The 11,782-nt window shown below is 39.1% G+C and overlaps 1 protein-coding gene across 4 annotated transcripts; it reads right to left on the reverse strand.

Moving 5' to 3' along the window:
- Nucleotides 1–1,011: 1,011 nt before the first annotated feature.
- LOC133886774 (uncharacterized) lies at nucleotides 1,012–11,527 on the reverse strand. Of its 4 annotated transcripts, XM_062326599.1 has the most exons (20): nucleotides 11,240–11,527; nucleotides 10,369–10,467; nucleotides 9,895–10,005; nucleotides 9,526–9,582; nucleotides 9,331–9,401; nucleotides 7,296–7,395; nucleotides 6,868–6,938; nucleotides 6,643–6,743; nucleotides 6,421–6,524; nucleotides 6,265–6,318; nucleotides 6,067–6,122; nucleotides 5,930–5,968; nucleotides 5,669–5,813; nucleotides 4,626–4,807; nucleotides 4,471–4,538; nucleotides 3,869–3,941; nucleotides 3,720–3,781; nucleotides 2,719–3,643; nucleotides 1,724–2,014; nucleotides 1,012–1,455 (listed from the first exon to the last, which is right to left on the reverse strand). In XM_062326599.1, exons 2-20 carry the CDS (start codon nucleotides 10,444–10,446, stop codon nucleotides 1,182–1,184), a joined length of 2,862 nt encoding a protein of 953 aa, XP_062182583.1. In that variant the 5' UTR covers nucleotides 10,447–10,467; nucleotides 11,240–11,527; the 3' UTR covers nucleotides 1,012–1,181. The 4 variants fall into 4 exon arrangements, with proteins under 4 accessions (XP_062182583.1, XP_062182586.1, XP_062182584.1 ...); XM_062326602.1 differs by lacking the exons at nucleotides 9,895–10,005; nucleotides 10,369–10,467; nucleotides 11,240–11,527 and having other exon boundaries at nucleotides 6,643–6,726; nucleotides 7,296–7,390; XM_062326600.1 differs by lacking the exons at nucleotides 9,895–10,005; nucleotides 10,369–10,467; nucleotides 11,240–11,527 and having other exon boundaries at nucleotides 6,643–6,759; nucleotides 7,296–7,390.
- Between the last annotated feature and the right edge of the window lie 255 nt (nucleotides 11,528–11,782).

Below are 11,782 nucleotides of genomic sequence, written 5' to 3' on the forward strand. Positions count from 1 at the left end.
AATGGTCGATTGACGATGAAGGCTAACAGCGAAATTTTCGTCTGTTCATTTCTTCTTGGTCGAGGTTTGGATGAAGTCGTTGGACATGGTTTGGTAGCTTTTTCTCTTGACTACGTACTAAGGGGTTGTTTGGTTTAGTGCCAATCCTTGTCTACTAAAAAATGGTCTTGTCCTCGAATTTTTTTGGCTACCATTTTGTTGGTTTCTGAATTTTTGTAGTGCCCAATTAAGAAAAATTATTGTGACAAGATCAACAAACAAGGCCACTCTTGACCATGTTATCTCACTAATAATATTATGTGTCAAGTGGGACCAATGTTTCATAGTCACAAGAAGAGAATTTGGCACGATTTGCTTGGTCACAGTCCAACACAACCTCTTGTTGCCAAAAGGTTGGTCATAACCAAATTTTTGTAGGGTTGGTTGGAGCTCAAACCAAACAGCCCCTAACCCCGTGTATTTTAGGTTTTCTTTTGTGTTGCTACAAAGGGCTCGTTTGGATGGAAATGATTGCTCTAGGATCTTCCGAGATCTCGTTTAAAAATCTAAGGATTTGAATCCTAATCCCAGTGTCCAAACAAATCCGACTAATGTCCGGGTTCCTGCTCCCCACCCATCTTTCCGAACATATCCCCTTGCAGGCATCCAACCTTCAAGTACCATGTTTACAAACTTTTTCAAAGAAACAGCAACACTGTGCCTGCCCTTTAAAAACTGAGACAATCTAAGAGGCAGCCCAAATTTTGCACGTCTCAGACGTCCGAGAAAGAGCAGCATTGACATGGCCTTATCAAATGATAACTAGATAGGAAATCAGAAACTAAAACCTGAGCTCATTGCATAAGATCAATGATGCTTATAACACACAGTCACCAAAAACCACGTTACACCATTTTTTTAGTAACCCTATGGAATTCGGAATGACGAGGGATGATTAAATTTCCTCTTCAGCACACATTGTTTTCCCTTTTGGTGCAGTCAGAACTATAGCAAGTCACGAGACTGTTTAGAAGAAAAATGCAACAAAATGTTCAATACTGACCTCCTGTTACATATCTTTATTTCATCAACTATACACGAATATGTGCTGACCGACAGCACGAATGTTCACAATCGACAATCACAATGACCAATGTTTCAAGAATTTGGGCACTGCTTTCAGGCATGCAGTGGCCCTTATATCAGGACCTAAACCTGTTCTGAATTATCTCATACATCACTCGAATGAAGCTCTTGGACGATTCATCTTCAGGCAGCTGAAGGAGCTTTGCAATTCGTGCATAAGAGAACTGGTTCTTGGGGAAAGTATCATGGGGTATATCTGTCTGAGGAATGTTGTGGAGCTTTGGGTTTGAGAGTGCCCATTGAATTGCCCAGATGGCAAGTGGGCGCATATAGCACAAGGACCGGTACTCATCGTCATTGTTCCAAGCTTCAGGAGTTTGGAATGAGTACCTGAGAACCCAAATTATCATATTTTCTTAATGACATAAGAAAGGTAACATTGGAATAAAATTATACACTATCTAATCTAGAAATATAAATTTAAATTGAACAAAATTAGCAGTCCACAATATCATCTGATAATATGTTTCGGTCGATTAGCACTATAGTTCATAACTAGTCCCAGATAATGTGCTTAATCTCAGATGTTATGCCATATCAAAACACATAGCAAGCAAGACACAAAAACATCTAAGCTCAAATTACATGCAAAACTCACCCAAGTCCTTCCGGAGACCAGGCAGCATGATAGATCCCTTCAGCTGTTTTAAAACCCTGCTCAACCATGCCTTCTTGAATCATGGTCGCAGCTAGTGCATATGTCACGCCTGGCCATATCTCCCTAGACTGCATTCCAGACATGTCCACAGTGCCATCTGGCCACATCCCATTCATAGCTCCTCTTTTACCATCCTTGAACTTCATCACATTGAAAGAATATATCTTTTCCAACGAACTTTGTGCCTTATCCTTGTCAACAATTGGGAAGAGACCGCAGGCTTTGGCATACCTGGAAAAGGTTACATAGTCCAACAATGACTTCATTAACAAATTAGGCAATTTGATATAAAAACGTCATGGAAACAACATTCAAACTTCCGTGAAGGAAAAACTAACATGGAAGTCCACTGCAGTGCACATATATTGAGTTGATATCTAATACTGGAACTGCGCGCTCAAATACTAGACTCCTACTTCGTAAGTATTCTGTTCTGTATGCTTTATTCTACTTAAACATTTATGTTTACTAACCATATGTAAATGATAACCACAAAATATTTGGATTTGGTGGCAAGGGAGGAGCATTTTCATTAAGTGATTTTAAATGTTGTTAATAGCAATGACAAAAAAGATTTCATTTCCCATATTGGTTTACGCAAATTTACAGGAACTTGTAAAGCACAAGGAGTGGAGCACAAAAATGAACTCCATTTGTTAGAAAATTGTGGTCAAAACAAAATAAGAATGTTATTTTCTGTAAACAGGTATTGCCAATCTTTCAACACAGCACCGAAAGCACTTAACCATAACTCATCTTAATCCTAGAATCCCAGAAAAGTTTACTATGTATGGTAAAGGAATAAATGGTTAAACAACACAAGCTGGTAGCAGTACATAAAATGTATAAGGGATGAACCTGTATCTATTTATCCAATTAGATATTATCAAAATTTGAACAGAGTAAAGAAGTGCTAACAGTTTGGTGATATATACCACTGTCCAGCCAATTGATCTGCTTGGATGGATGTGCTCGTTTTGTTGTCACCATCATCGTAACTGAAGTAAGAACCATTCCACAACTTGCTATAGATAGACTTAGCCTTCTCATATTTGTCCCAGAAAAGCTTTTCAGAAGCTTTGTCACCAACTTCGCGTGCCAAGGCTGATGCAGCCTGAAGAGCTGCCACCCAAAGACCACCACAGTATGCACTTATACCAGCCATCGACCACACATCATATGTCTGATCTGGAAAGTCCTCGTTTTCAATCATCCCATCTTTATCCTTGTCAAATTGCTCCATATATGCCATTGCCATATAAACTGATGGCCAAACAGCTCGAGCAAAGGATTTGTCACCTGTGGCCACAACATCTCTATAAACTTGCAGCACGAACTTCGGGTTCAAGTCCTTCCATCGATCTGTGTTATAAAGTGTGTACGCATTCACTTTGAACCATGGGTCATATAACCCAAGATCATGAGGAACAGCACCAAGAACTTTCCGTGCTGCCCATTTTCCATCATGCAAGATCCTAAGCTTTTCTGGATCATGAATCATGACAGCAGCAGCAAAGTCTCTCTGAATGCTGAGTTGAAGTTTTGGAAACAACATGATCAGTGAAAATGATGCATAAAAATGAACATCATATGTGTTCCACATATAATACTCAATACCCTCAAGGTAGAGAAACTGGCCAATGTTCTCTTCACCCTGAAGCAGAGTTGTTCCTATAGCAGAATTTGACACGATAGATGCATGCATTCTCTCAAGAATTGATGCCATTCGATGGAGGATATCAGAAGCAGTATTATTCTGTGGGACCATCTCATTGACATCATCAGATTCTCCATTCAACATGTCAAGAGAAAACTTTTTGCCACCAATTGCTGTCAAGCTTTGAATTGGCGCCAATCCATCTGACAAGATGTATCTCTGTTAATACTAATGAAAGCTATTTGTCTCCAGTAGAAAAACGAATTTAAGGATAAGTACCTGTCCATATAGTTCCTCCAGCATTGAGATAATATAGTTCATTGAAAAGAGTAACTGGATACCTGTTGAAGATAATTCAAGCTGTGCATCAGCATTCAGTAGCCTCAGATCATGTGTACTGGGTAGATAAATTAGAGGTTAGGACATACCAAGCAGGAAACCTCTCGTCTTGCAAAATAGGACTCTGCCACTCCTCAATTTGCCACTCCCAGGAAGCATGTTCTAAAAATGGTTAAGTAGACAGATGAACTCAGCAACAAATATGAACAGGAATAAATATGATTACACAAGTGAAAAATCAAATGCAGGATGTTTCCCATTCATGTACAAGGACCTAATTGGAGATGACACTGTTAGCACACTAAAGTGTCCAACAACAAATTTCTCAACAGATCAGTATTGTAAATGGGTGTAAAAAAACTGAGAATTAGTTTTTCCTAAAACTGGTGATGGACAGGACAAAGCTCAGTGAATGATACCCGTTACTGGTCATAATCAGAGGAGAAATCACAAGGAATCTCCTCAGCTAATGACTTGTCTGGGAACCACTCAGTTTTGCTAGTTCGTGACAATTGACAAGGCTTGAACATGGAAATAATAATTTTTCATTGTTCAAATATTTCTATGAAATTATCTGTATTAATATTTCACAGCTAAAATGTATTAGTCCGGTTTTTTGAACTGCACAGTTTATAATGAAGAACGAAAGGAATATATTCAATAGAAACTGCAAGTGCGGATCGGATTGTACCAAGAATGGCATCATAAGCAAGGCTTGCTGCTGCATCAGTATCTGTGCCATAAAACTTTGTGTAACGCCTGCAAAACGTGCAACAAGGTCAGTTTCAAGTTACTTTACTCTTTCATCCATTTTTGGCCATTAACCTTTTTGACTGCTGCTCTAACCTATGATAGGTTTTTCCACTGGAGAACTTCACTTCAGGACAAGCCCATGCAAGTGAAAATGAAACACTCTGGGTTTCCTGGGGAGCAAGCTTAATCGAAGCTGCAATAGCTGCCCCTATTGATGATCCTAGTCTGGAGCACATCGATGTCTTCATGGGATCAAGATGATCAAAAGATCCATGCTGCGACAACGGAAAGGAAATTGTGTCAGCTTCTTATACATACTATTAGTATAATTTACAGGGAATTCAAATTGGATTAAAGTCACAGAATATTCAACATATGAAACTTAAGCAATATATGCTAGCCCTGTGGTCCATAGCACTTTAGTCAAAATATAGCTAAACATGAAGCTAAAGATAAGATGAAATTTTCTGTATCAGAAACAAAATATCTCTGCAACAGAAACTCTGCATCCCAATTTTAGCTAGCTTGTGAACTTTACAGTCCACCTATAATTCATATGTAACGATTTCGTTCAACCTTTATAGCTCTGCACATCGTTAAGAAAATGCCCATTCAATCTATCTAGCGTCTGACAAACAATTTTACGGATGTACAAATTGAGTTTTGTTCAAAACATGCAATATTCCGAGTTTTAAAGTAACAGGCCTGGTACAAACATTATATATTGAACACTCGTGCCAACTGCCAATCTTTCCACTTTTTTTTCTCAAACACGAAGGGAGGAAAACAAATGGTCCATGTACAATCTTTCCACTTTTGATCAATTAGATTAGATATTATACAAAAACAAGTGGGTAACTCATAATTCAAATAACTTTGACATTCACTATTTAACATCCAGTGCATAAGAAGCCAAACAGACGGGCTTTGAAATGCTATCTATGTGAGAATGTGTGGTTCTTGTCATAAATCAATACAATATGGTATGCTGCATGTGCAGGGGCACTAGAGATGATCATTTAATCAATGTATAATGTTCCAGGAATGTAAAACTTAGCATACTGATGCAGTTGGGGGGTTTTTTTTTATTACTTTTCTCACAAAAAAAAAAAACAGTGCTTCCACCTTCAACAAACCTCTTTGACAGAATCCCACATATCTTTTGCTGTGAATTCATCAGAGCTTCCGGATATTACAAAGTAAGGGCAATCAGAGATATGAATACCCTCTTTCTCCTGTGCAGCTATAGCAAAAGTTACTGGTGGTTGTCCATCTGCTGTTCTGCTCTCACATACATGTCACTTAGGTAATTCAGAAAAATGTTCATGGCTGAGTCCTGGCTTATACGCTATATCGCTAGAACATGTATTCAATAGAAAATTCAAACTTTTTGTTACCTGTGATGTAACAGTACACCATGCACACCATCCTTTTCTCTGTCATCCATTAGGATATATTAAAATTGTAATCAAAGCAATTTATTTGAAAAAAAGCTGAAAAATAAGCTAAACATCTACATTCTTTGGTTTCTTACATCATATTGTAGTTGGAATGATATCCAGTGAGTTCAGATTTTCCACCAACAGAGTTCTGAATGTATTTAAACATAAGTCGACGCACAAAGGTTCAGAAGAAGAACAGAGATGAAAAATGTGAATCTTCATTCTTCAATGATGATAAAAGCTATTAAAAAAATTTCTGCCAAGAATGTAAATCCATGATTGGAACTTACAGCCCATGTGAAAAGCAAAGTCACATCAGCAGCTGTATTTCCTGAATTGGTTACCTGAAATTTTTACACATGGTTGCTTAAGGTGTAGAGCTATACCATAAAGTTAAAACTAATTAAAATAGAATATTAAAGGAGTTTCATGGAAAGTATTATTACAGTGAAAGTGAATACTGCAACAGGATAGCTGCTCTGCTGATAATTGTGTGGAATAATTGGAGAAATCTGCCGGCACACTATATTTAGATCTGGATCAGGTTCTCCTAACAAAAACAATCCAAAATCTTGAACCCTCCGTCTACCACCTTTTCTTTAAATGAAATATTTCCAGACAAAAGGACAATAATTACTCAAAAGAGAATTATGTAGTTACTGCAATACCGTCATATACCGTCCAGGCCCTAGGGTAAAGAGCATGATAAGTAGAGTTTTGTCCACTCATGTTCCAGTCCCAGGATCCAATTCCTGAAATGTCACTTCCTCTGCATTTAAAAAACTCTAAGAAAATTCTCAAATACTTAAAATAATAATCATAATAATTTTCCCTATTATATAGGGAGCACACGGAATAAACATCAAACTGAGAAAAATATCAAGCATACTTACTTTGGCAAATCTGGCTTCCCAGGATGTAAAACAGTGGCATATTTTTTACCATCTTGGCGGGAAATGAAGGCCTAAAATGACAAAAAAAAATGTACAAAAATATTATACAAATAGCAAATATTGGTATTAAAAAATATCCTTCTTATCACAGTTCTCATCAACTAACGTATGGCTGTAGCCTGCAGGTAATAGTTTGATAAAGCATCTAAACACAGCATGTATTCATTAAAGTACTGTTCTTTAATTTCTAATAAAAACTGATCTGAGCATATGAACTACGAAAAGTCTGGCCAGGTGCAATTCAGAGCATTAAGCCAGTAAGTGTGAGGCATATTCAAAAAAGGTATAACAAATTCCAAACAATCACCAGACACAAAAAGAGCAAATTTATCGGCCAAAACAAATTGTGAAGAATACTAAAGACTTACAGAAAATTGATTTGCCAGTACAGGTTTATCTTCACAAGTTCCTGGGAACAACTGCCAGCGTTGGAAGTCACCTTTGTAGCTTCTTCCAATACTTCCTGCACTAAAGTTCCAACAATTAGAAGATACATACATGTAGCAATTAAGTTTCATCAAACAAAATGGAAAATTTTTTGAAGCTTGACAGGCTAGAAATATCCTCATGGGGAAAATAGTAGCAAATAAGTTGAGACTTGACAGGCTAGTACAATACTGTTTTTACAGAAGTGAAACGGCTTCTGTCCCTTTAACGAAGCACACCTGTGTATTTCAGTGCTATGAACACCCCCACCCCCAACACATGGCGGTCAACATGATAAATGAGCTTAACTGTATGTAGTTTTCATATCTTTGCAAGTGAAACAAATACAACACTCAACATTTATATCCTCAAATGTTCTGTTACACCTATTCAATGTCAGGAAGTTGATTTGACTATCATACAAGACCTTCTGCCTTGTGAAGTTAAACATTTTCCTTGTTCTTTTTTGAGACTTCCTCTCTCGGTCAGGAAGCTATCTAAATCAGATTTACTGCCTCTTGTTGACAAGGTGATTGATCATCTCCCGAGTTGGAAGGCTTCTCTGATGAACCGAACAGGAAGATTAACAATGGTTCATGCTGTCCTTTCAGCAACACCCATTTATCAGATGATTGCAATGAATCTTCCTAAGTGGGTGATTAAGGCAATTGATAAATTGAGGCTTGGTTTTCTTTGGAAGGAATAGGATCAAGCTAAAGGAGGAAATTGTTTAGTTTCTTGGCAAAGGGTTTGTAGGCCTCTCCAGTATGGTAGCCTGGGTATTCATGATTTATCAACCCTCGGTTGGGCTCCTCGTATGAGGTGGCTTTGGCTTCAGAAAATTGAGCCTATGTGGTCATGGTCAGGGTTGCAAATTCTGGTCCATCCGAATACTACGGGTTTGTTTTCTATGGCCTTGGTGTTCCTGGTTGGGGATGGCAATAATACTAAGTTTTGGTCAGATCGTTGGCTTGATGGTTGGACTATTGGTGAATTGGCTTCCCATCTCTTTGCGTTGATCCCGGGAAGAATTGTCAAGCATAGGTCTGTTGCAGAGGCGTTAGCTGATCTCAAATGGGTATCTGATATCAAGGGGGTTCTCTCTGTTCAGGCTATCGTTGAGTATCTCCAAATCTGGGATTTACTTGACGGTTTGGTTCTTCAGCAAGGTGTGCAAGATCAACATTTTTGGAAGCTATCAGGTTAGGGAGTATATTCCAGTAAGTCGGCCTACAATGCCTATTTTGTCGGTTCAATCAGGTTTGCTCCTTGGAAGCGGGTTTGGAAATCTTGGGTGCCGCTGCGTTGCAAGTTCTTCTTCTGGCTTGCAATTCTTGATCATTGTTGAACAGCGGACAAGCTAGCTAAATGTGACCTGCCTCAACCTCCTGCTTGCCCATTATGTGATCAAGCTGATGAGACTATTCAGCATTTGCTGATTTCTTGTGTGGTCGCTAGACAAATCTGGTTCAGCATTTTTCAGCGGGTAGGTATGCAGGCTGTGGCGCCACAGCCAGACATGATGTCTTTCTCAAGTTGGTGGTGTCGAGTGCTGAAATAGGTCGACAAGCAGCACAAGAAGGGGCTAAATTTGCTAATCATTTTGGTTGCTTGGGAAATTTCAAATTTGGAAACGTCGCAATGAGTGTGTGTTCTATGGAGCTTCCCCTGATTTGGATATGGTGGTTCATGCTGTGGCTGCACAAGGAGCACTTTGGTGTGCTGCTGGAGCTAAGGACCTTCAAGTCCTGTTAGCTGGGTTCTAGGTTTCTTTTCTTAGTGCTTGTTTCATTGTTCTTCTTTTTCCTAAGGCGTGCCTGCTCTTGTTGTTTCAGTTTTTTATGTTTTTTAGTATTGGTTTGTGCTGTACTTTGTTTCTCTTCTTATTCGATGAAATGACACGCAGCTCTCCTACGAATTTGAGAAAACATTTATAGGAACTATAAATACATATTGCAAAGAGAGAAGAAAGTATACCCAATGCCGCCAAGTGGAACACCCTGGCCGGATTTTGCAATTCGCTTTTTCATGGGATCAATAACAGCAATCTGTAGAAACAAACAAAGCTAGTATTTACATGGTATCCGAATAAAAATAAGGAGCATGTTGAACAGTATCAGTGTTCCACATGACAATAAAAATTCTTAAACATGTGAGAACAATCAAACATACTCGTCCTTTTGAAGTTTCTTCAAGGATATGTCGACCAAGACGAAAACCAACACCAGCCTGCAATCAAGAAATGAAAATTAAAGCGGGAGGAACTTGAAAAGGAAACATGAAGAAGAAAGTAACAACAAAAGTGAGCTCAATTGGTTTTGAAAATTACAAATGTTCATCCCTTAAGGAAACCGGCAAATGAAATAGCACGAACCAAGAAAAAAAATCAGAAAAAGCATAAAATTACTACAAAAGAATTATAAATACTTACCAAGAATCATTATTATTTTCTAAACAACAGAAAGATAACTATAATGCATATTTGATCTGACGAGTTTCAGCAGAACAAAAGGCTAGGATCTTATGAAATAGAAGAGATACCAGCTGCCGTATCTCTCTCCATGTAAGTCTGAATGACGGCAAATCATGTCCAACATGACTTAGCTTGTGTTCCCAGGTCAACACTGGAAGTCGTCCAGGATCAACCTTTCCCTGACATCAAAATATAATGGACGATCTAAAAACTCAGTAATAAGGGCAGATAGTAGTCATAATTGTTTACCAGCAGTTAGTCGAACCATTCAAATTGTAAGTTACTAGATCTAAAAGAAAGATCGAAATGAAAGACATGGGTAAAATTATCTTTAATCATTGTATGCATAGATTGATGATCCATCAAGACAAACACCATTTAGTATTTTGCACTGTCCCGTAACAAAGATTCAATTGTTAATGGAGAACAAACAATTGTGACTGATTAGAACGTTCAACCACTAGAAGCATTCATAAAATCAACATAACATTGAAGTGAGTCTAGTAGCAGCTTTCATATGAATATAGGAAGGAAGAACTCACCGGATCAGCATTCATTTGAGCAGGTGGATGATTCCGAGACACACCCTTTGGTTGCTCATTAACACCATTCTCTACCATTTTTTATTTCTTGGACTTGCCCTGTGAACAAGATGAAATTCACATTGTAACTAATCAACAGCAATGTGTTTACTAAATTCTTTTGAATATGTACATTTTTTATTTCTTGGACTTAGCATGATTGATTTTGGTTGTCATCTATTACTATCACCTATTACAAAATGTCGAGTTCAGCAGCGAGTTTTGTCTTGGAAACGCGTGAACCAAGGGCATGGGGGATCAATTGAACCACCAAATTTTTCGGAAAATAAAGTGCTATTGGTACCCGCTGCAGAGCAAACAAAAACGCAACAGGCGGATGTATTGGAGCATCCATCTCAGCAAGAAAAATTTGCATTTAATTGGTCACATCAAAGAAAAGATCCTACACAGCCAATGAACAATCCATCGAAGCAGGGGAAGGCTTCCTTAGTCCTTACTAACAAAACAAGGAACGAATCCAAAGGCTAGATGGATCAAAAAGAATTCCTTGGAGGTGCTGTGCTTCGCTTCAGTGGAAGGAAACCGGAGGCGCGCGAGCACAACGGCGCAACGGCGAGGAAGAAACACAGTCACCGATCCGACACCACATGCTACGAACAAGAAGGGAGGCTAACGAAGCAATCCTTGAAAGAGGCTATACACATTAGTACATCATACACCAATACATCGCCACACAACCATCAAATGAGAAAATTTGGGGGCAAAACCCCAATTTTCATATCAGATTCCATGGCTCGGCACAGAAACCAAAGGAGGGAGGAGGGCGCAATCCTGGGGGGAAGCTGCCGCAAGAACAAGGCGGAAGACTCACCCGAAATTCCGCGACGAACAGGAAGAGGAAGGGGAATCTTGGGTCGAGCCGGACGCGGAGCGAGATCCCTCGGGCACCAGCTTCTTGAAACAAGATCCTCAATCGATCGGAGAGAGAATGCAGCGCGGGATGGGGAGGGAGGTGTAGTAATCTGACCTCCTTGTAACACTTGCAGTGGAGTGACAAGGGGGAATCATATTCAGCGAAGACTTTGAACCGGAGCGTTCACAGCTGTCGCGAGCTTGTTCGCTTGCGGGGGCTGAGGGCTGTGTGTGACCGGACCATGTATCCGGTGTCAGTAAGAAATGAAATATAAGGGTCATTTGGTTCGGTGGGTATGGCTAGCCGGGAGATGGTCATTTAACTTTTTTATGTTTGATTCGCTGTATGGCGTGGACGGGATAGTTAGCTCTCTCAGATTTTTTAATAAGCTGATTCAGCCGAAATCGTCGGACAGAGCCATCTAGTTGGCTTGGTCCGTGCGTTCGTACATGTATATGTACATGATTTTTTTTTAATTCTAGATTTTATTTGGAAGTAAAA

The sequence above is a fragment of the Phragmites australis genome, chromosome 12 (assembly GCF_958298935.1).
Source record: "Phragmites australis chromosome 12, lpPhrAust1.1, whole genome shotgun sequence".
Lineage (NCBI taxonomy): Eukaryota > Viridiplantae > Streptophyta > Magnoliopsida > Poales > Poaceae > Phragmites > Phragmites australis.

Bases quoted from the DNA above. Each gene is read 5' to 3' on its own strand.
- LOC133886774 (XM_062326599.1), bottom strand. From the start codon at position 10,446: ATGGTAGAGAATGGTGTTAATGAGCAACCAAAGGGTGTGTCTCGGAAT. The intron at 3,942-4,470 runs GTACAATCCGAT...AACCATTTTTAG, and splicing joins TGCTTATGATGCCATTCTTG to AACATGCTTCCTGGGAGTGG. The intron at 1,456-1,723 runs GTGAGTTTTGCA...TTGGGTTCTCAG, and splicing joins TGGTCTCCGGAAGGACTTGG to GTACTCATTCCAAACTCCTG.